This window comes from Lampris incognitus, chromosome 3, assembly GCF_029633865.1.
Source record: "Lampris incognitus isolate fLamInc1 chromosome 3, fLamInc1.hap2, whole genome shotgun sequence".
Lineage (NCBI taxonomy): Eukaryota > Metazoa > Chordata > Actinopteri > Lampriformes > Lampridae > Lampris > Lampris incognitus.
In genome coordinates, this window is record NC_079213.1 from 74,240,949 (window position 1) to 74,266,276 (window position 25,328).

The window sequence follows — 25,328 nt, forward strand, 5'->3', positions numbered from 1 at the left end:
GCTAAGAGGGAAACTGACACCACAGCAAAGACAAAAGGTCATCGGTGAAGGTGCTCTCGCAGGTGGCATCTCAATGTCTGGTGCAGAAAATGCACAAATGATAGCATGACCCTGAAACTAAGAGGATGGGATAACCTACTGTACAGGTGTGCATCTTGAGACTGAATTTGGGCAACGTGGGCTTCTTTTTGGCTTTCAGAAATCTTTTGCCGACTTCTTAGTTTTTCAACTGCTGTGTTGCACTTTTATGTTGTTGGTTAATAACATGTGGTCTGGTCAAACGAATGATGACATGTGGTGGCGGTTGGGTAAAATGTGCTTTGGTTTTTCCGCGTTAACAGAATTCAAAGATGTTGACTGATTTGGGACGTTCATTGTAGTCTGACAAAAAAATCCTTTTGTATCACACGAAAATTTATAATTTCCTGTTCCAAATGGGTTCTAGAGCTGAAGCCTGGTAAATTAAAACCAGGGTGGTGTGTGATATCTGATATACCTATTTTTTTAATCAATAAAGTGATTGAGAAATTATGGACAGATCATATCCTTCCACCCCATGACTTTCTGATAACCCAAGTGTTGTGGGTTATCCCCAGCTGTGCATCTGATATCTTAGTATGCAGCTTGCATAATCCTTCAAAACTGTACAGTACCCAACCAGTACAAATATTTGGAGTTTGGGCCTGTCTGTGAAATATTGCTGGAGAAGGGACAAGGCAAGGGATTTCCCAAAGCTGTGTAAAGCTACTTTGTGTATTAACTGACAAAGATCAAGGCAGCCTGATTCCAAATAAAACAAGTGATTTTTTTTTTGTGTCAGTCTTTTTGCTTGCAAACCCCCCCCCCCCCCAAGATTAGGAAATGGTGTAAGTGTGTCTTGTCATTTCATAAATTGTTCAGTGTAAAATGTAGCCTATTGCATCAGTGCTCTTAAAGACTGGGTTGTTGGTGAAAATAAACATTGGTTAAACATTGGTATTTGCACAATGGGGAGATTCCATAGGCTGTGGAAATATATTCGGAAACTGTTTTTTAAGCTCACGTTTGAGAACAGTTGTGATCAATGTGCCTGGTGGAACGAATTCAGATGATGTTGTGTCTCTCATTGCAAAAGAGAAAGGCTACAACATGCAACAAGTTACTGTAATGGTTTTAAACGTATATGTATTTTTACTAACCTAATCTTTAATCTATGGGTTGACAAACAACAGAAATGCAAACTTTTAGCAGCATCGCAATACATGCATTGATATGACGCAGTAACATACTGTCAGCTCTTGTATAAACAGACTGAGCAATACATTTCAGCATGAACATTTTTCTATATGGACCAGTAAAGGCAAAAGCCAGAAGGGTGGCACGAGGGTTTCAGTTCAGGCTGTCACTTTACAAAGCTAAATCATCTACAAAGCTAAATAGTGCACTTTTAATTTGCGCTCCAGTCAAAGGATCTTGAGCAACATGGGTACAATTGATTAAGTTTTGCTTTTATATAGGCTGGTATTTCATGATATACTTTCAAATTGATAGTTGTTAGATTAATCGATAATGTGACCACTTGAAAATAGTGGCTATGTGAACCACTATCACGTCACATTATACTGTTGGAAACTGCTGTGTAAGGCCGTGATTGAGTTATAATTTAAAACAATATTTGTACTGTTGAATAAACTGCCCCTCCTAAAAGCTGCCTTTCATACAGTTAATTGCACGATTGGACATGCCTGATAAAGCATCCGCCACTTAACTGCCACTCACAGTAGAGTTTATAACTGTAGAACGCACTTTAAATGTGTATACCTTCGCATAGCATTGGAAACTGTACGTTTTTGTCTCACTGTCTAAATTGCTTACATTCACAATGGGACGTTTATCTTAACTGACTAATATAATCTATTCAGTGATGGATTGCTAGCACACTCACGTCAATGCATCAATCAAACAGAGGTCTATCTTACAACAAGATCATACAAGCGTTTAAATAAAAGCCAACACGAGACAGAGCATGAACTCAGAGGCAATAGCAAACTGACATGGCCGCCCATCTCAGCCAATGGATATTGGCAGTAGGAACAGGAAATTGGGTAATGTGGCTATAACATATTCGATGTGGGAGACTATGGCTAGTATCATCACAAAACAAAAAGTGTGCAAAGTCATAAAATAATCCTTCCCTTCATCATCTTGTACCGTTTGCCGTTTGAATGTGAATGTGCAGCCCATCTTGCAGGAGCTTAACAGACTGTAAAATGACTTGAGTACACAAATGTTTCATTATGGTACAAAAACAATCGGTGGTATTTGCACTCGGTACAGCATGATAGCTCATGGCAGAGCAATGTAGGAGGGGAAAGATGCTGCAATCAACTAGGTCAACAAAACTCAACTACCAATCATGTCGCCACATCAGCAGTGCAACGAGGACGCTTCAAGACTGTGTGCTTTTCATGCACTGTTACACTTTGGATCCCCTTCATCTGAGCTGTGTTCTCAACCCCAACGCAGCGTAAATAAACACCGTGCAACACTTTAACCGAGACATGCATATGTATGAGATGTAAAATAATTTGATCCCTTTGAGCATTTCCTTGTCAGCTCTCAGAAAGCAGCGCATCGACGTTTTTTGTGAAGGCATCGCGGCATCCCAGAACAAAAGTTTCCTTCCCTCTTGTCACAGGTGCCATCTCATTAGTGGCGTATCAGGGAGCTGACGTTTGTGTTGTACCCAGTCATGCAGCATCTCCCTCTCGCTTGAAGACTGATACCACAGCCAAGCGGTGCAGCGTTTGTTTGGGAGGGTTGGCTGCCAGGCTGTGTGCATGTACTGGATTATGAGACGTCATGACACACGCATGTCATTTCACGTACATTACAGTTCATTGCATGTGACTGGCAGCGTGGAGCCAATTAAAACGGTCTGACGGGAGATGTTGCGTAAGAGATTATTCACATAGAATATTCTTAATAGGACATTTAAAAACTGACCAAAATTCAAACGCGCGAGAGGTTCAGAGGTCAAACGTGTACGCATCTGATGTTTGTCCATTGAATCTTGTCTCATTGGGAATTGAATATCGCTTACCCATAGAATTATTTATTGGGTCTTCGAGGAAAGTAACTCGGCATCATTGTTTTTTTTGGTTTTTTTGAGCGTGTTTGAGGCAATTCACTAATTTACATCAAGCTGTTCTTCAAAGGCCTCTGTAAAATATGATATATTATTGTTTAGGTTACTGGTAAGTAACTCTTTCATTGAGAACATATCGAACGCCATGTTCGATAATTTAACAAAGCAAAAAAACAGTGAAAGAAATCATTCTGCTCACCATTTACTAACTTCAGCTGGCTGGATACCTCCAAAACAGCCGTCACACCGGTCCCAAAAGAGCTATCTTGACGGATGAAGGTGTACTTGTACAGCTGGTTATTAATCGTCTTACATTATGAAAAATAGGTCCGGAATTGTTATTTAACATTGCATACGTTTATATCGGTCAGTTCCATGTGGCAGCAAACTCGTTAGGCCCTTGTTAGTCGTTGCTGCAATGCATATATGTGTATATGGAGGCTCTTCTTTAGTTGTGGTCATTGGCGGCCAAGCAGCAAACATGGCCTTGGCGACCTAAGTATTTCCACCTTTAATTATATCATCATCATCAGCAGCAGCTTCTTCTTCTTCTTCGTGGTCTCAATTTTTCTTCTTCTAATTTTTCTTCTTCTAATTCTACTTCTGGCTAGGGTGGCAGCCCCTACACTAGAGCCATTCGGTAAAAAGTCGGGAAATGTGCAACGCTTAACTGGGGACAGTCCCATGATTGTTTTCAACAAGTTTCATGTCTGCACTTCGAGCGCTCCAGCGCCACCAGCGGGTCATAGTTGGAGGTACGTTTATGCGTGTAACTTTTGAACGGTTTTTTTTTTTGCCACAAAGTGAGAGTGGTTTAGTTAAGGTCTACGGGGTTGTCACAAGCCTGTACTCCGGAGATGTTAGATATCAAAAACAAACATTAAAAGCAATCTCACGTCAATCTGTGAAACGCCATTACATACTGTACAGAATAGCTTCATTAACACCAAACTTAACACCACGCATTCAACGATGGAAAGATACTTTGAAGCCCCCTCATCTTCGGCGATTGTTTCCCCTCAACAATAACAAAAACATCCTCATCGTTAAATCTCAGTGAGGGTCTCTCATTCTCACTTTCACTGAAGGAGCGCTCCTTCCTCCGGCCTGCCTCCTCCCTCAAGCCCCGCCCCCAAATGAGGGACTTAGAGCAAAGGGAGATAACTATTTAAAACTTTGTAACTAGGGGGGCTGCGTACTCATTTAATTGCGATAATAGCTGCGTTGTTGTTGTTGTTGTTTTTTTTGCAGAGCCGCTTTATGTTCAGAACAACGGGATGTTGTGAGTTTCACGTCAACAGAGGAGCGACGGCGTGAGTTAGATCCGTGTCCAGCGCAGCGACAGAAACTTCAACCAAAGTTTATTTTGACATTCTCTTGAGGATCCTGCACGGTAAGTCAATACGCGGTTATAGGTGTCACTCAGCGTGTCCGATGAAACAGGTCTACGCGTGATGCAACGGCGATGCTTATTACACTTTTGCATCAGTTATCGGTATCTCTGAATGCGTGCAAACACAGTCTACCGTTATGTGAAGCGCTGTTAAACCCACTTCAGCATTCGTCTCTCGAAACCGTTGTCATATTACTTGGAGGACCTGACTGCACAATGCAATAACAGCTCATGCTGATGATCTGTCCTTTCTGTCCCTTTTCTTCTTCTCGCTCTTCGGGACATGAGAAGCAGATGGACGGATCCTTTGGTGTTCGTGCTGCCGTGCATGTCCTCTCCCGAGCAGCCTGTTGTATTGGCAGGTTAAGAAGCTGCTTACTGAAACGTGATTTATTATGACAACACTAGTGAGCGTCCTTTTGATAACATTTTAAGAATGACTGATCATGAAAATGTCCCCATAAACTCTGAAATGCATGTTATCAATTGCTTCAATATATGTAGCTTTAGAAATCGCAGTGCAAGTAGTGTTTTCAGCCATACCTAACGTGATTTAGCATGGAGTTGCTAACTGCAGCTGATTTGTCATCAGCATGGCATAATGAGCTGGACAAGTGCTCCATGCAGGGTGTAGATGGCACATCCTCACTATATCTATATGTAAGTGTCCAGTGTCTTCAAGGGTTGAAAACAACAAACACAGGATTGGCATTGAACTGAGATAATGACATTTGTATATCTGCCTTATAACCTGTTTGGCATCTCCACATATGATTGTGGATTACAAGAAATGTGTTGCCATTGATGCTATTTGTTGGCCAGTTTTAAAAAAACGTATGCTTGTAAAAGCTAAATCAGAAGGATTTTCAATGAAATACCTGCACCGTTATATAAATGGTTCTCGTTAACTTCCTTTTGAGCCTCAAGCAATTGCGGATCCAAAGTGCTGCATAATTTGGTTTTTAAACCATGGACTTGTGGTAGATTATAAACTTTGATTTGGGATTTGTCACAGTGGTTTTTATTTGAGTGTAGCTCCAAAAATTGAGTTGCTTTGAGTGAGAATTATTCTTTGGCCACTTAAATACCACCTCATAGGTCTATAAGTACATCACTTTCAAGATAAATTGGGAGCTCATTGTCCCTGGCCTGAGCCATTAAAGCTATTAAGTATGGTTGTCCTATAATGGCTATTATGATTTTAGAGCAAAGAAAAATAGAAATTCAAGACTTCATTATTTGAACTCAACTCTGCTGTGTATAGGTTATGCTAATGTATCAGTGCAACTGTAGAAGAAGTTGTTGTGTCAGGACAGAATCTAAACCTAGATCTTTTTTTAGCAATGAACAGTATTTTTGAGCTGAGAAGTAACAGACTTCTGTGTTTTAAATCCAATATAATTAGATAAGATTGCTTAATCAGGTCTAGGGTGATGAAGTTACTTAGGCTGCTTTGCCTGAAATAATGTATATGCATGATCACATATGCTGTAGCGTGTATTCTGCCACCAGATAAAGTTTGATTTTTGCTCATTGAAGTGCATTATGATGGAGAATATCATATGCACTTGTTATGTTGAATAGACCTACTGAATTGGCTTTTACTCAGAGAACATATATGCCATATACTAATGTATCTGTGTGTTTGAGTGTGTGGACAGGGTCTCCAGTATTGTGTAAGAAATACATTTGTGTTTTTCAGTATGCATTGTGACTTATCAGCAGCAAGTTAGATTTACATTGTAGACCTATAGAGAGGCTCAAAGAACATGAGGAGACAGGATGCAGAGTCAGTTGCAAGCCCATAACCATAAGGTTTCTGAGAACAACAGTGCTAATCTAAGATCACTCATCAGGCCATGTGGTTATAAAAACCTCAGCATCAGAGAGAAGCCCTGTGCACTAAGTTTGGGCATAAAAAGGTAGAGTGCATGGTACAAACAGAGAGACAAATGAAGATACATAAAGGGACACATTTCATGCATGTGTGTTGCCTCTTTGTACTTAAGAGTTTTGTGATTACAGAAACATATGACTCTGGATGAAACAACCCCTGCTATATGTACTATATAGCTCAAAGCTTTAACCAACTACAAGTCTTTTGGAGATGATTGCGTTCAACTCGGTCCCAGTAGCGTGCTGTAGTTTTGGTCTGGGGTCTCTATGGTTTGATGTACTTTCCAGATCTTCTCCCAGTGAATAGTTGCTCTGCTAAGATGGTCAGGGTTGAAGAGAAGTCACATGAGGTGATTTGACTGTTGCAGCAACAAACCCAACACTGTGTATCTGCTGAAGTAAAAACCATACAATCAAGCTAAAACCTGTTCATGAGACACTGGTCTCTAGGTCATTTTGCCCTGGCTATAAAAAGTGGAAACTGGGCTGCGGCTTTTCCAAAATTCTGCTTTATCTATTGAGGAAAGGACACCGATGTGTATCTGTCAGCTAATTTATTTATCTTCTGACTATGGATAAACCCGGTGTCTGGTGTGTGGTTCTTGATTGTTTGGTTTGGGTCCTGAATGTAACTCTCCTTTGGTTTGACCTGTGACTCACAGGAGATAGTGAAACACAGTTTGCCTCTACTTAGTCATGAGGGAGAAGATGGAGGGAAAGGGGAGTATAAATCAAAAGAAGGGCACTAGCTCTCCTTGACTTACTGGAAGTGTAATATTTGTCGTGATCTTCTAAAATGACTTCCCAGCCCCCGCAGCTGCCAGAGTGAAAGGCTCTTTTGTCCCATGCAGCTGCTTGCATTGCAGAGCGATGCACCTTAGTGCTTTGTGCATCCTGCTTCCCATGCTGCCTGTATGGTTCACTTCAAATGAGATAGGTGTACATCTGTTTCTCCCACTCTGGGCTGTTACTGGTAGCAGAGGCAGTGCTCAGCATGCCTGCAGTACTATTCCTACCACTGCTAAAGTACCACCTTTATTGGGATAAAAATGTTCATCAGCAAATTTATTGAGAGTTATTGAAATTGCAAATAGGAAAAGCTTAATGGAAGTGCCAAATTCTGAATAACAATCCTAAATAATACAAAAAAAGTTTTTATGCTTGCATTAGGTGCAAAAGTTAGCGGGTTGACAAAGAGAAAATGTTGTAAATGTAAAGAAACAAAATATTTATATTATGCTGTCCATTGCATTTACTTGTCTTCGTGTTCGGACGAGAACATGACCCAAGTACAGCTGACGTATGATAACGCTTCCAATTGCAAGTGAGTTTTGAAAACTGTCCATTTCTCTCCCTGGGAGGTACACTTGTTAGATGCTGTGGTGCCAAACTTCATTGGCACTCTTTTGAAAGCAAATCTTATCACGCTCTGCACACAGGGAGGATGTTTGTGAGCACATCAGTTGTGGAAACACACACTGATGGTACTTTTTTTTCCACAGCTGTGGCCTTTTCTGTCTATATCCCCATCTCTTTGCAACTCCCCAGTAGTTGATTCACCCACACCCCAAGGAGGCTTTTCCCACAGTTTGAGAGACACTGCAGTAATGCATCAAAATCAAACCTGCTTACAGTGGATGTAATGCTGCACAATACTGGCCAGAAACCAAGCAGTGAAAGCCTTATCGAAATACTCCATCAAAATGTTCAATAATGTGGTTTGCATGCATATGGCAATACTTGACTCTTGACTTTAATAAGCAACATTTTAAACCCCAACATTGACCCATTGGATGGCTTGGGCTTTTACTTATATAAAGGCTTTTTCTGAGATCAAACATAAAGCTGTACTGGCCAGTAAAACTGGTAGGCTAATTGACAGTCCCTACAAGCAAGTGTAATAGGTTAAAAATGCTGTTATTTCTTTTTCAAAATCTCATAAATAGCTTAAATTTTATTTATTTATTTCCCCCCCTTTTTCTCCCCAATTGTACTTGGCCAATTACCCCACTCTTCCGAGCCGTCCCGGTCATTGCTCCACCCCCTCTGCCGATCCAGGGAGGGCTGCAGACTACCACATGCCTCCTCCAATACATGTGGCGTCACCAGCCGCTTCTCTTCACCTGAAAGTGAAGAGTTTCGCCAGGGGACGTGGTACATGGGAAGATCATGCTATTCCCCCCAGTTCTCCCTCCCCCCTGAACAGGCGCCCCGACCGACCAGAGGAGGCGCTAGTGCAGTGACCAGGACACATACCCACATCTGGCTTCCCACCCACAGACACGGCCAATTGTGTCTGTAGGTACGCCCGACCAAGCCGGAGGCAACACGAAGATTCGAACTGGTGATCCCCGTGTTGGTAGGCAACGGCATAGACCGCCACACTACCTGGACACCCCCCAAATAGCTTAAAATTTAAATTATTATTTTAGTATATTCAAATGGATGTATCACATATATTTATTGATTAATGTTATTCATTGCTTGAATGAATTTGCTTTTGGATTATATACATTTTTTCGCAACTCTGTTTGCTAGCAAAAGAATTGATGTCATGTCTAAAAAGGTGGGGCCTTTTGTCCTGTCATGGTGGCCAGTGTGTGGGGTTTAGTTAAATTAGACAAGTTAGGAGTTCAGCCAAGGTCATGCTGTTTAGCACGGTTGCACTAAGCTGCTTACTCAAGGCCCCAGTGGAGGATCCACTGTTTCCTTACGCTCTCAATTAAAGTGTGTTAAATAACCCGTGGCATGTTCAGAAGTGTTTCACACCCAACAAGTCAGTCAGCCATTCCATGATCCAGGGAGAGCTCTCTCTGAATGGGAATGGGCAGGGGAAGGTGTGTTCAAATTCAATCCTTTGAAGCTTGCATGACTCCCAATTAGCCCTCCCAGATTAATCCCCTGGTCTCCAGACCACTGTCTCCTTGTCTGATCTCATAATTCCCGCAGGGCATATTAGGTAGAGCCCAATTCCCTGCTGTTTGACCATGCTAAAATAAAACCACCCTCTTTTGACTTCTCTCTATGTTTGTTCTTCCCACAGCTGGAGCTCGAAGCTGACTTTTCTCTAGATTGCGTCATAGAAGGGCACCCTTTTCGAAATCAAGAGGAAAGCCTGTCGAGCAACATCCCTCACTTTGGAAGATCCCGCATAACAACAAAATGGCTAGAGGATCCATCATTTCCTTTTTCCTGATTGCAATATGTTGCCTAGCATCTGCAGGTAAGCTTGGTTCATCAGTTAACCTTGAGTCTAATGAATGGAGTTGCTCTATTGCATATACTACATTCCCATTATTGGTTAAAATATACAAAATCTCTCAAAACAATTTTTATTTCTATTTTTTTTCTCCAATGAGAAGCAATCTGTTGTGAGAAAGGCAGACTATTGTGTATTCGTGGCATATTGAAGCCTGCAGTGGAAGCCCTCCCGGGAAGTCCATTTTGCATTGCAGGTCTCATCATGGAGCGTCTAGTGTTGCTTGTTTTGTCAGGCAATCACAAATTCCCTCTCACACTGGGATTTTTCCACTGATTCACCCAGCATGTCTTTCTAGACAGTGCTTGTCAGAGTCAGGGGGATTTGCATTAACAAAGTGCTGACGAGTTCAATCTTACAGCCTGATCACTCAACACGTTCACATGCATATGTCAGACACTGCCAAAGATTTCGTAATTTACAGCTATTGGCCAGACAAACTGGATGGAGATAGATTGGGAGAGGGAAAAAAAACAAGTCAACAGATATGAAGATGGATGCAGGAAACCTGTAGTTGAGGACACGCTTTTAGTGGATCATACTCGTAAAGTGTTTCAGACCCTAGATGATGTCATTCACTTTTCCTAACTCACCCTTCTGTGCAACAAACACCTGGTGCTGTTTGTGAGCAACTGGGAATACTTCTCAGTTTAACAATTAGGATGTTACTTGTTCATCCCAGGACAGTCAGATAAGTAATATGTATCGTGTTCTCCATGTATTGATATTCAAATGCCCGTCCTTATAAATTAACAGCAGCCAACGTAAGTTGTTGTTACTCATATTATTACTGATATATTTAGATATATGCAGAAACGCCATTGGCTGTGATCCACTGAAACCTCCAAGGCCTCGCTCTGGATAATAATTCCTTTCCTATTTGTCAGTTGTTGGAAAATCTTTTGCATATCTATCAATATATTAGCACAGATGCCAATAGGAGGAAAATGGGCAAAGTAATTTATCCATAAATGAACAGATTGCTACGATGTGGGAGTTTCAAACAACTCTCCCACATGCTGCGCTCTTGAATAACTGGAACAGGTGAAACTTTATTAACGTTCCCATATAAAAATCCTCCGAGAAATGTTTTTTTTTTTTTAATAAGTGGAGCAAGTTCAGTCAGGACACGCTTGCTGACTGTTGCCACATTTGGCTTCATTTACCATACACCGAACACAACCACAAAAGGTGGGCTATTTAACTGGAGGAAAACCAGTTTGTGCTGCTGCTGTATTGGTTGCTTGGCTCCTTCTTGCCTCTCTTTACTAATGTTGAATTAGCCTCATAGTTAATTATTCCTCTGAATTGGTGCTCATACATTATTTCACATGTCGATCAAAGGGTGGAACTCTCTAACACTGATCATCACACGCTGACCGGCTTCACTTCTGTACAATACCCCATTGTTTTTTCATGGTATCATGTTTCAGTCCACAGCGTCAACCTTTGACACTGCTGACCTTTGAACTCATCCCATCCTTAACATACATCACATTGTGATTGTTCTCTGTTAGGATGGCTATATCTGCTAGGTTGCTTAATAGAATAGAATATAATAGAATAGAATTCTTTTTATTAGTCATTTTGTACATACATACAAATGAAATTTACTCTCTGCATTTAACCCATCCTAGCTGTGTAGCTAGGAGCAGTGAGCAGCTACCGTGCAGCACCCGGGGACCAACTCCAGTTATTTCTTCCTATTGCCTTGGTCAGGGGCACAGACAGGAGTATTACTCTAACATGCATGTTTTTTTTGATGGTGGGAGGAAACCAAAGTGCCTGGAGGAAACCCACGCAGACACGAGGAAAACATGCAAACTCCACACAGAAAGGACCTGAGACGGCCTGGGGTTCAAACCCAGGACTTTCTTGCTGTGAGGCAACAGTGCTAACCACTGGGCCACCATGCCGCTAACACTTTGGGAGAACATTGTCAAGGGTTCTAGTCTGCCACCCGAAACAATTGGGAAAGAAAAAGAATTGTCTATTTTCTGAAGGTCCAATTTTCACTGATTCGCAAACAATAGCAGTGTAGACAGCATCTGCTGTTCGTAGAGCAAACACTGTTTCTCCCACAATGCCAGGATCTCCAACACAATGAGCCCACGTATGAAGTTTCCCCACTGTGTTCTTCCTAGTGAAACATGACTTGCCAGCATTGTTGCACTGTGTCACAAGGGACGGATGGGTATTTACAGTTCGACAGCCAATGCCCTACTTCTGAATTACGCTGCTGCAGACTCAAGTATCCACCTTATTGGATTATTAATGTCACTGAGTTCACAAAGTCTTCCAGGTAGAAAACCCACTCACTGTATCATCTCTACATAGAAATGCAAAGAAAACTATCGCTAGCATTCAAATAATATGTTCAGAGTAGACAACATGATTGTGTTGCTTCAGGTGGTGTTTGGCGGAAATAAAGAGTTGGGGAGGGTTGTAATTTTTCTAGAATGCCACCTGAGAATGGCAAAAGTGCACTGACAACTGTTGGTGTAAAGACGTAGGAGGGCGGACAGCTCAGAAGACAAACTACTTGGTGCAATTTGCAAGGTGGCAGTTTTGCAGTGACAAGAGAATGCAAGGATTGGCAACCTAGTCCATATGGTTATATGGACGTCTGAAGAGACGACGTCAATCTGAGTCCTTCGGAGTACATCCGGATCCATTTTTGTCTATGGTAAAATGAATAGGACTTTCTGATGCTGTTTGCCTATCCTAGACATCTGGTGAATATAGCAAGGTGATATGTGGTACAGCCAGTTGCATTTTCGTTAAACTGATTCTTAGCCAAACAAACAGCGTGCATGGTTGAACTTACCATATATATGTAAAAAAAATAAAAAATCATGTTAACAGCCATGAACATCACCATTCTCTGACAAACCCATCATTCCTCTCAAAGCATGACCTGACCAAGCCTGTAATCTGACCTGTGAAAACAGTGTTATTTCTCTTCTTGCTCAGATACATGGTTTGTTTGAGGTTTTTTTTGCCTCTCTCAATGATTTAACTCCCAAAGTTCAACTTGCATCAGAGGTTTATAAGTTACCAAGACATTTTTTTTCCATCAGTGGATCTGACTTGATAAAATTACCCCAAAGTTAAGGAGTGTGGTTTTCACTATTTTCTAACTATAATATCAAATGGGATATGTGTAATTTCTACCTGTGCACTAATCTACATTGAATCAATAAAGGTAAAGGAAAGCAAATTCAGATAGAAAGATGGCAGGTACTCAGGTATGCTTGCAAACATTTGCCATTTTCAAATGCTTTCATTCGGTACCAGTCTGTTGCTGAATAGTTTGCTCTGAACCAGCAGTGGGAACCTAGTTTTTGAGAGTGAGTCATTTCCTCTTTTTCAATCAATACCACTCAGAGACCCCCATTGACATGGTCTTATTATGCCGGACAACTGATGCAGTATCTGCCACTTGTTATCATCAGTTTACAATAATACTGACTTGGTGCACCCATGATAGGAAATAACAAGGGCGGCACTTTAAATTGGAAAACTCAAGACGCATTTTCCTTTGCTTTAAATGCTAACACACATATTTAGACATCAGTAGATACTAACCCCATGGTTTTAAATTGGCATCATCTTTAACGCTCAACAGTCAGCTTCATTGATTAATTTGGTTATTTCCTAAGCACATCATTAAGCGTATCATTTCATATCTCTCTTTTCTCCTTCTCTCTTTCTGTGTGTGTGTGTGTCTCTCTCTCTATCATCTTGCAGCATCTGTGTAAACAGTCACATCTGCCCTCTAAACTTGTCAGGAGAACATTTACGTAATGTTTAGATTAGTCTGCAATGAGTCTGCTCTCATAGTAAAGCAGTCCAGGATCCAGGTCTTCCATAACTCTTAAAAGTCAGACCGAAGGCACGTCCTTATTTCAAATGTCTGCTATGCTCCTTCGCTCGACTCTTGCTGTTTGTACTTTTTCCGTGGCCTTACTACCATTTTGCTTTTTGCCTTTCCTCACCTTGCCAAAAGGTTTTATTTTCTGAAGGATATAGTATTATGAACATTTTTGTAGACATCAGGTTTCGCAATGAAATAAAGTCACACGGGAGCGATGCCAGATATTAATTCAAGCCAGTTGCCAAAAACAGCTCCGGCAGGATGCTGGTTATACTGGAGGCACAACGCTAGGCTGGTGGTTGACTGGAACATACTCGCTCATGTGTTGAGCGAGTGGGTCCCCTCATCACTTCTCATGCTATTTCATAATTTCTGTTATCCCGCGGCGTAATGAAAGACCGCGCAATTGGGTGACAGTCTCTTTTCCATCACTCTGTTTCAGCAGTAGGAGGTCGAAGTGACTTTGAAATAATGATAAACATAATTAGGTGGGGGGGGGGGAGGCAGAGAGAGAGGTCACATCAGTTATATTTACAGTATTGTCATCCGGCTTCAGGACTTTCAACTGCATGCACATTTTAACTTGAGTTTGAAGTAAGTGCATAACTGACTTTCTGTCTACATTTTTGCGTTCCCTTGATGGATGGCTCTCACATTGCCGTCACCCCTGGCTATGCCAAAAACAGTTGTAGTGCTTTCTCCCCAAACTTGAACAAAGGGCCGGACCATAAATCCCCGTCCATATACACAATGCTTTCTTAAGGCCCGCGGGAGGGGGATGGCCAAAATGCATTGTGCAACCGCTGTAATCTGAGAGATGGAGTAGTCAGGGGGAGGAGAGAGGCAGGCGCAGGCGCGGGGCGTCCGGTCCAAGTCGCCACACTCCACACACGTACAGCGTGCCAAACCGACAAAGTTCCTTCTCGCACGTTAAACCAGATGTTGCCCTGTGATTCATGCTAAGAGTCGGCGGAGCGCGGCTGCAGCGAGGCCGTGTGTGCTGCTAGGGAGAGTGGTAGGGATGTTTACATAGCAACGGCGGGAGTCCTGTGTGTCTCTAATTACAGGTCTGCCATTCCCCGCGGTGAGGCCTTTATCTCAACAACTCTTGTCAAAAGGAGTGAGTGGAGGAGGCAAGAGATCTGGCGAGCTCAGTTTCAAATCTCTTTGTAACTGCGCGAAGGTCTATCTGTTCTTACACGGTTTGATTAATGCCGGTGTGTCAAACGATCCGTGGAGTATTTATCTGATTTGGTTTGGAAGCCAATGTTTGAATGGTGCCGCCGAAAAGACGGACCTCACCAAGGTTTTTTGGGTGTATTTTTCCTTGTTCACTCTCTCACTTGCTTTGTCTCGCTCACTCACTCTGTCACTCTGTCATACTCTCTCTCTCGCTTCACTCACTCACTCACTCACTCATTCACTCACTCACTCACTCACTCTGTCACTCTCAGTCATACTCTCTCTCTCTCTCTCGCTTCACTCACTCTCTCGCTCACTCGCTGTCACTCTGTCATACTCTCACTTCTCTCTCTCTCTCTCTCTCTCTCTCTCTCTCTCTCTCTCTCTCTCTCTCTCTCTCTCTCTCGCTTCACTCACTCTCTCTCTCGCTCACTCACTCCCTCTGTCACTCTCAGTCATACTCTCTCTCTTCTCTCTCTCTCTCTCTTCACTCACACACACACACACACACAATAAGAAGGGGTTGAAAGAGTTAAGGGCCCACCGTCCCACTGCGTCATACAGGCCTGTGCAGATAAATAAGTCACACATCCTCGGTATCTTGTCGGTCTCCTATTAAGAGCACGCATACGTCAATGTGCGGGAGTAAGATGCATCCCGCCCCCTCACTCTCTTTCTCTAGTTCCAGTAACCAGGCGTGTAAATAATTTCAGCCAGTAATGGGAGACAGCTGGGGTGATCCTGCGTTTTCCATTGTGTTTCATAGATCTATGAAAAAAACAGGCCACTGAAACTGGGGAGAGTTAGAGTAATAGAGTTATGTGGCAAGTGACTTCATTGAAGAAAGCACGAACAATAATAAAAAAGTTAACTCCTTCAACCCCAATACATTTGTAAATAGGAAAAAAAACCCAACAGCAATGTATTTTGGATAGATAAATATAGTTTCTGTTGGATATGATCCATTCAGGCAGTTATAGGATTTTCTAAAGTGGATAGTTTGGGGTGGACTGACTGGTGTATTTTTTACCGGGGGGAGGGGGGGGAGAGTCCTTTTAGGAGATGCTAGCAGAAGTCTTCCAGGTGGCGTCTTTTGTCAGATCAGCCCCTGATGGGGCCTCACCTTCGTCCATCCATCCTGCACCCTCTGATAAGTCTTGCTGAAAGGCCAAGTCCCGATTTCTGGAAGTTTCTTTGGAAAATAGCTGTGTTCCTTTGAAAAAGTAGACAGTAGGTCCTCCTCTGAGTACTAAATAACAGATATTATTTCATATTCTCTCTCTCTCTCTCTCTCTCTCTCTCGCTCTCTCTCTCTCTCTCTCCCTCCCCTATAGAACATCTGATTTTTGCACTTGTTTTTTAAACTTTGATATGGGAACGGGGTTGAGGTAGCAGAGATAGTATTTGTGATTTTGTTGGAGTTGCTACTGTTTTAGGAGTAAAGGTACTGTCATATATATATATATATATATATATATATATATATATATATATATATATACTGCAAAGGTATCCCCCATAGAAAGTAATGTGCTGCTGAAGGTGGTAGAATATGCTGCTTTCTGCTTTTGAAGTGTTTGCACACAGTTGTGGGGGAAACTGAAACTCGGGTAAAACACAGTGTAATTCTGAAGCACATTACTCAGTCACTCACAAGCGAGGAGTTATTCCCTTGCTGAGTGTACCATCCCTTCAACATTATGCATACCATCCACTGTTTTCACATTGTAAAATTTCACGTTGAAATTCTATTCATGCTGTGTGCATTGTCAAATGACTGATCTATCCAGCTCATTGTTCTGTACACTCCATTTATTAACCTGTCCAGTGGAAGGGGCCAACCCAGAAGCCTTTATAACACATGAGGCAGGATGGCATGTGACCTGTCACTCTTCGTTGTCCACCCTCTCCTTAAGTTCAGGAGCCCCCGTGGAATGTGCTCTCATTCAGTTTGTGTGAAAAGACTGTGTCTTGCCCTCTCTCACCTTTCCCTCTCCTTCACGCTGGGCTCGCACAGTGGCACCAAGGCCTAGCATTGTTTTGGTCGTCACTCTCTCTTGATGGCAACCTGCTGGCACTCAAAAGCCCCGAGTTACTGCGTTGCACTCAAGTGAGGTTGCATTTGTTGAATATCACAAGTACAAAAAATAGTATCTGAATTTATTTGGTGTCTTCAATGCATTCTTTTCTGGGAACAGCCTATTGCAGTTAGGTGTCAGTGCACTCGTTTCAAAGGAATGATGTTGTTTTCCCATTTATCTTGTGTGGGCCTGAATTTAGTTTAGTTGACACTTAATTTAAAGCCCTAGAAATGTATTGACAACATCGGTAGTGTTTACCAAATAATCTTATAAGTGCAATTTGTTCCAAATAAGTGAGCCTAGACTTGCAAACTGAGTCAGTTTTTCCCTTTTTAAAAACACACACACACACACACACACACACACACACACACACAGAAAATACAACTTATGAATATCCACTGATGCTTGCCTGTCACACAGCGATGATCCATCATCTTATAAAAACAAACCATATTCTATTGCTGAGGGGCTTTTTTTTTGTTGGCTAAGTTTGTTGTTGGTGAAACAAATATGTGCAAGGTAAAAAATAGGAACCTTATTTTTTTCTCACAAAAAACATATCAGGCAGCAGTGTACCTTTGTGCACTTCTGCCTGATACGTGTGCATATGCATGCCTGTACATATTGCTGTGTCTTAACACTTCGGGATTTAGAATTATTGAGAATGCATTGGCTGTGGCCTCCTATGGCTTCTTATAATACCTAGATGCATCCATCTGGGTTCTCGGCAACCTTGTGCACAGATCAGTATGGCGGCAGGCAAATTTGTAATTTGCGGCATGTATAGCCATTTTATTGGGAAAAAAATCGACTTTGTTTATGTGAACTCTGCATATCTGCTACTACATAACCTGTTACAAATCTAACTTTCTCATTTTATGTAGGCCTTAATGCACTTAGAGTAGTAATAATGAGTTTTCTTTGAGGCTTGAGGTGACAAGGGGAAAAAGAAAAAAAAACTTGTTAACAACACAATAAACCAAATAGAGGATTTATTTGGTCACAATTAACTGTAAAAGTCCAAATAAAGAATTAAAAGTAAGAAAATTAAGCAGGTTATCACTTTACTCCACTACTAGAGATCAGTCCATATTAGAGTTATATTATATTAGAGCACTTAGTTTGGTGGTTGAACTGAATTCAATGGTATGACACTGTATGAGTGAAGTTATTGAATATTTTTCCCAATGAAACTTCCCCAAAATTACGCAACAGCACATTTTTCCAAACTAAGCATTGCAGTTTAATCAACAGGAGACCACTGATGCATGAAGTGATGTTGGTGACACTACACTGTGTAAGAGTGAAGTTATTGAATATTTTTGTGGTATCTCCTTTCTTGTAGTATCTCAAGCAGAATGAAACAAATGGCAGCTGGATTCCCAGTCTGTCCTCGCTCGGGCTTATTAATCTTTGTGAACAGTGAGAGGCTGCTCCCAACACCCCACCATGCTGGGATAAGAGACCACTGCCCTTGCAGGGTGTCCTTGAATTGGTAGAACAACTTTTAATGCATTCTCAGTACCAAAGAGACTTTCCTTTGCCCCATTTGACCAGTGAATTGGTACCAAGAGGTGGAAGGACACTCTAAATCAGGCATTGCAGAGTGAGCTGAAGGCTGGGGCACTCTTTATTTATCTCACAATACTCTTTTGGTCTGATCTGTTAAAGACTACCCACTCCTCATCTAAGTGTTTAGTTTGCCTCTGCACTGTTGCTGCTACTACTATTTACATAGTTACTGCCATTACGAAAACAGCCTCAACCGGCATTTGTTCTGCTCCCAAAGGGGATTTGTATATTTGTGCTGTCATCATGACTCATTGTTATTTATTCTCGCTACACTTTACTCCCTAAGTCGAGAACGTCTGAAAGAGTAAAGCTGTTCAGGTCCAACTTATAATGCCAACTACAATGCCCTTTGCAATTAATGGCTAAACTCATCATGTTAGCAATGCTTGACCGCTGTGTGAAAATTAAACCTCCGCCGTTCAATGTCCAATGAGACATTTGTTCTCTTCAATCCATGTTTTGTTGACACAGCCAATTACTCCTTCTCTGGTATACAAGCAGGCAATTTTTCTTTCCCACTGACGTTTTGCTCTTTGATACAAGACATCCAGACAGAACCTTTCAGCACCCATGAGTAGAGACACACTGTGGTAGCACAGTCAGTAAAATCTTCTGTCATGTCCACACATGTGCTTGTCCAGGTCTCCCAGCAGTCTCATTTTACACAGTGGCTCTTGTGTTCCTCAGGGAACTAGCCATGCCATCCATCTTTTCAAAGTCGGGTGATTTATGTCTGCATTTAAAGGTGGAAAGAGGCATTACCACTTCCATCTTCCCAGTTCAACCCCAGCTAGACATACTGTTCATAATTGGTCATGCATTTCTCACTAATGCAGATGTGTTACCAACAGGTGCCAACTTCACAGAATTTTGTAAGCGCCCGTGAATAGTAGCTGGACTCATTCTCACTTCAGAAAGTCTTGTATGGTCATCTTTTTATTGAACAGAGGCATGAAACAGTGTTTTAGCTTGGGCTTCTACGAGAGAATCCACTGTATTTTTTGTGGAAAAATAAAATGCAACAGTGAATAAATTTCATCTTGTTTCAGAACAGTAGAAACTGAAGCATCCACAAAGCTGAGAGAAGTATCTTTGTAAGCACAGTGATTTTATTTTTTAGTCAATAACTTGATTGTTTGTGAACTTTTTACACCCTTGGGTGTATACATAATCGTCTGAACATTTGTTAATATATTTTCAATATACCAATAACTTTTAGGCACATGCATTTGTCCATGAAAAATGTTTTGGTGATGCAAGGCTACAAACAAGTTTTGGGGACATTTGACCTCAAATTTTGCACTTCAATAGAGAATTTCAATGGAAGGGTACAGGCTAACTCTTGCGCCCCTCTTTTCATCTCTGTCCAACTTCCTCCTCTTATGCATCCAGTTTTTCAGTCCTAGATTAGTTCATGATGCATACTTTTCATAGAGAGGCCAGTGAACTGTACTTGAGCTATCTCTATGAAAGACTAAATTCACTTCCTGTGTTAGTGGGCCCAAGGCTTTGGGGTATGTGTCTTAGAGCAGTGTCAACATTGCAGGGTTAGTGATTCTTTTAGTCAAAAGCCCCCCCCCCAGCAAAACACAAGTGGGCAGAATATTATGCACCCTAAACTGGTTTGCGTGATTCATGTTCCCTGGGAATCATACCCTGCAGTTAGGAAACAGAGAGACCAGAAGATTATTTTAATCCTGTGCTTCATATGAGAAATGGGATATCTCAGATTGAAAACATACATTGACACAACCAACCCATCTCCTACTTTTATTAGGTATTGTTAGTATGTATTCAAAATAAGTGTCTCTGTTTCCCGAGAGTGTAGCACAATCTTTTGATATTTACATCATCTATTTTCTGAGACAAAAGACGACTGTAAAATTATCTTCCTTACTCCGAACTCCATCTGAGAGAAATACAGTTGGCCTGCCCACTGAAGGATGCTGGGAACTGGACATGTGAGGATGTGTTTGCACACTGGGGGAAGGCTCTGTTTGTTTATCTTCGGAAATGTCTTTGTGGGAATATACGATTTGGCCTTAACTGGCACATGGACTGACATCACTTCCTGTACCCAAATCTTGGTGTAATGCCAAGTATGAGGGGCAGCATAACGCAACTGCTGTAACCGCAATGTGAAATGAGAAGTTTACCTCTTCATGGGAACATATACGGGAATTCACATTCATATAAGCTATCTTGCAGTTAGGAACTTTACTATAGTATAGTGGTATAGTGTAGATAAGTATATTCTAAGCCATCCAGGAGACATTCACATTAGAAGGAAAACATGGTATTTTCATAGTGTTTGCTGTATCGAAAACTTCATAAGAAAAACATTTCTTTTTGCATGGTCTTTAAAACACGATGAAGTCAGTTTGTTGCAATAGTTTCAGCCTGATATGCTGACAAAGTGAATACAAAAATGTTGGGGATTTACAAAATGATGTGTCTTGACTCAAACCATCTGAGCGCCCTGACTGCAAGTCATCCCACAATGACAGATGACGTAAAAGCTAAATCTTATTGGTTATTGTGTCCAGTACTTGATACAGAAAAGATGGTTAATTTAATAATACTACTAATAATAAAAATACATTTTATTTATACAGCGCTTTCCAAAATACTCAAGACACTTTACATGTGTCAAAATAAAACATAAAAGCATAAAGCACACATTAATCACACATTAAAAGCAATGCTGACGAGGTGAGTTTTGATTAATGATTGGAATATTATTGATTGAATTGATTAATTTTGTCCTCTAGACTGTCATCAGCCCCCTTGAGGGGAATATCCAGCCTCTTTCTCTCAACATAGTAATATGACATCAGCTTACATCTTGACATGTTCTCTCAGATGATCTTGCTCATGAGCATAACTCCAAGTTAGTTACTGCATGCCCAGGGAGCTCTAGCATTACAGACGCCCTGCGTTTTGTCTTACAGGCCTTTTAGTAATACGAGCAATATTTGTGCTCCGTGTTTGCATCAGATATTATCAGATCATAATAAACAACGATGGAAAATTATGCTTGCTGACCCATGAAATCTCACTTATGCTTTGGCAATCATTTTGCCAGACCTTACGCTGATACATTGCATAATCTAGATGTTATGTAAGGTATTCGGTTAGTTGTGACTTTAAAATCACCAAATCTGATAAATCACCCTGAAAAACCCCATGGCACCCCAAGACCTATCAAATGTGAATTTATTTGGTTAAGATTCAAGATTCATGATTACTTTATTTGTCCCGAGGGAAATTTTTCTTGGACATAAAGGCTGCCACATAAATGTACATACATTATTGTGCAGAAACAGACATAAAGTGCATAGCATGGATAAGTGCAGACAAAGTGCATTCAAATACGTGCAGCACAACCCCTCATTTCACACCCTCCTTATGTCCTGAGGAAGGATTGACCGATTATCGGTCTGGCCGATTATCGGCTTAGATGTTTGTCATTTTTCACATTATCGTTTTTTTTTTTAAATCGCATATTGAAAATGTTTATTATTTCCTTACATACAGAAAAAAGGTTTTGAAACAATCACATGAAGAGGAGAGATGTGAAAAGAGGAGAAAGGGGAAACTTGTAGAAAAATGGCAAGCAAGAATGGTCAGGGTGTGTGTTCAAAAGCATAACTACAGCATTATCAGGAGTAAAATCTATTAGACACTCCAATAAATGCAGCACTCAAATTTTACTTAACATTAATTTGTTAGATTGTTGTCAGATAGTGCCTTGAACATCATGCACTGCATTTTTATCTTTTTCAAATATTTTCTATTAAACATATGTTCATTTAAAGGCAGCCTTGTGTTGGGGTTTGTGTTGCTATAAATTTCGGCACAATTTTTACATTTACTGCAACTGAATACTGGCCCCAAATATCGGCAATTGGCCTCCATAACATTAACTCCACAACTACATCCTCTCAACTGCAGAACATCTATCTGGTTCTGCTGATGTGCAGCTTAATAACGTGCACTGCCAAGGTGCACTTATGCGAAGGAATACGGACATTCTGTGGTTGAGAGAATTTAGTTCCACATGAGAGGGTTTTGTCTGCGTCCCATTCCTCAACTTCCATGCTGGCTACTCCTGCTAAATCTCAAAACTGGGAGTGCACAGACTCCCATCTACTGCATGTAATACACTGACTATTGATAAGTACCTCATGCAGCCCCACTTCAAAAAACCTGATCTATCACTTTAAAGATAAGAGAAAGGGAACATAATGACACTAATATACATTTTCCATTCAGTTCAGTCAAAGCCTGCTGGGAGCACTTTGATCACACTGAATAATTATAATATTAAAATAATTCCACATAAATTGGTTAAAGTTTACTTCCTGCTGTCCATGCTGTTTAATTCATTCAATTTTCATGTATTGGAAGTAATTTATTTTCAATTAAAAAAGAATTCCACTCAGATTGTTATCTAGTGCCTTGAACATCAGGTGCTTTAGTTTTTCAAATATTTTCTGTTTTACACAAAATTCAATCAAACACATGTTCATTTAAAGGCAGCCTTGTGTTCGGGTTTGTGTTGCTGTAAATTTTGGCACAATTTTTTTTTACATTTGCTGCAACTGAATATCGGCCCCAAATATTGGTTATCGGCTGCAATAACTTACCGATAATCAATATTGCCCTGGGGAAAAAAGAAAAAACAAACCAAAAAAAAACATATCGGTCTACCCCTAGTCCTGAGTTTAGGAGATTCACTGATTGAGGGATGGAGGAGTTTTTATACCTGTTCGGGTATCTTTTCTTGTATTTAACTGGAGCCCTGTAGCGTCTACTTGATGGGAGCAGTTCATATTCTGAATACAAGACATGAGAGGAGTCAACAATAATTTCCCTAGCCTGTTTAGCTATAGTCTTCTCAAAGAGCATTTTGAGGGAGGGATGCTCCCTCACCCCCATTACTTTCATTGCTCTGTGGATCAGTCTGTTCATTTGTGATTTCAACTTAGCAAACCAAGATAAAATTCCAAAACATAATATGCTCTTTATCACAGCATGATAAAATAACATCATCACCCTCTGTCCAACTCCAAACACCCTGAGTCTGCGCAAAAAGTAGAGTTGCTGTTGGATCCTAGTACATACAGAATTCACATGGACAAGCCAAGACAGATTACAGTCAATATGCGCACCCAAGTATTTGTAAGAATGAACCTGGGTAATATAAGCATTATGGATCAGTAGTGGCGAATAATCTCCCAGATGTCAAGGATCAAAAATTATTTCTTCTGTTTTCTTAGTGTTTACAATGAGATGATGGTCATCACACTTAACTTATGGTGCTTTTGAATTATTAGTGTTAGATTTATACCCCTGAAATATGGGGGAGTCCTGATACTCCTGGAAGTCAGGAGTGCCTTGAAGAATCATGTGATGTGGTCAAAGCCAAGAACCAGAGACATTCTTCACCAACTTCACTTAACATGAATTATGTATAGCAGGATAATTTAGATTCTAAATATGTGTATATCGTTGGTGCTAGTCTCTCAGAAAGGCATAACTAGAGCAATAAACTCTCCTGTCAAGTCGCAGTGGCAAATGGATGCAATAAAAAGGGACAAAAATTGTATTCGAGAAGAAGAGAGTATGTCCACACTCTCATGTTGGTTACTCAGTTTTTATACTCGGCGATGCTGCTGGGAATCTGCCTCAGGAAGTCATCACGAGAACTGAGGTCATTTGGAAGAAAAAAATGCTGAGATGTCTGATGCATGGTGGGCAAGAGGTTGTTTAAGATATGAATCATACCGTGTAAAGTTAATGGAATGTATCACAGAAAGTTGAGTCAGTTCATCTGGACACAACGTTTATTGCAAGAAATGTTTCATCACTCATCTAAGTGACCTCTTCAGTCTAAACTGACTGCAGGTATCTCCACCCTTATAAACAACACAGTGGCCTAATGACTGAAACCAATGATCAATTTTTTTATGCAAATTGCTGTGACCATTAATTAGAGTTACAATGGCCATGTGAACTATTCACAGAGGATTGGGGAATAGTTGCAATCACAGCATTGTAAGATGGTGACAGATGTGGCACCCCCCCTCGGTTCAGGGATGGTCATTCGCTCTTGCCATAGATGGCCTCTTTGACTCCCTGTTCAATGCCACTGTATTGTTTATAAGGGTGGGGATACCCGCAGTCAGTTGAGACTGAAGAGGTCACTTAGATGAGTGATGAAACGTTTTTCTCAATAAACGTTGTGTCCAGATGAACTGATTCACCTTTCTGTGATTTCCTTACTTGGATTATTGAGCATACATAAAGATAAAGTTGTGTAGTATTGCATGTATTAGCAGAGATCTGATCAACATCTGACCAATAATGTAGCTATATTACCAATATTTGTGCCAACTACGTTACTAACCACAAAGCAGCAATGAGCTTCAAATGTAGTGACAGTATGTGTTGTACATTTGGCATACTATGTTTTACAAGATCTCGAGTTTTGTACAGGGCCTTTAGTCGAAAAGGTTGTCACAATATTCAAAGATTTAATTTAGGAATTGATATTTTACCCTACAAGGTATTGAGTCAGATTTTGAGAGATGCGAATGAGTTGTGCAATTTGTACTCCACCCCTTAGACGACTGCCGTTAAAAACATTATTTATGAGCTGCATGTCAAAAGTTGATTGATTAATTGACGCACAAGGAAGCATGAGCGTTGGGTTAGTTTGTTGTGTGTATACGCCCACACATGGGGAATGTGGGGTGGGGGTGAGGGGGGGGTGGTGGGGGGGTATGGGGTAATGGCAATTCCCCATCTAAGTCAGTCTGTTATTTTCCACCAAAGAGCCTCCCTTACTTTCTCACTTTAGCTCTTAAAGCAGTATGTGTTGGCCTTATTTTTGAGCGTGGGTTTTAAAATCTGGACGTGTGTCAGTCTGGACC

The 25,328-nt window shown here is 41.0% G+C and overlaps 1 protein-coding gene across 1 annotated transcript in view; it reads left to right on the top strand.

Annotated features, from left to right (window-relative positions):
• The first annotated feature begins 4,342 nt into the window (after nt 1–4,342).
• Nucleotides 4,343–25,328, top strand: part of tgfbr3 (transforming growth factor, beta receptor III) — a 71,863-nt gene continuing 50,877 nt past the window's right edge. The window contains exons 1-2 of the mRNA XM_056276805.1: nt 4,343–4,520; nt 9,460–9,639. Of these exons, the coding sequence (XP_056132780.1) occupies nt 9,579–9,639 (61 nt within the window). The 5' untranslated portion in view covers nt 4,343–4,520; nt 9,460–9,578. The remainder of the gene's footprint in view (nt 4,521–9,459; nt 9,640–25,328) is intronic.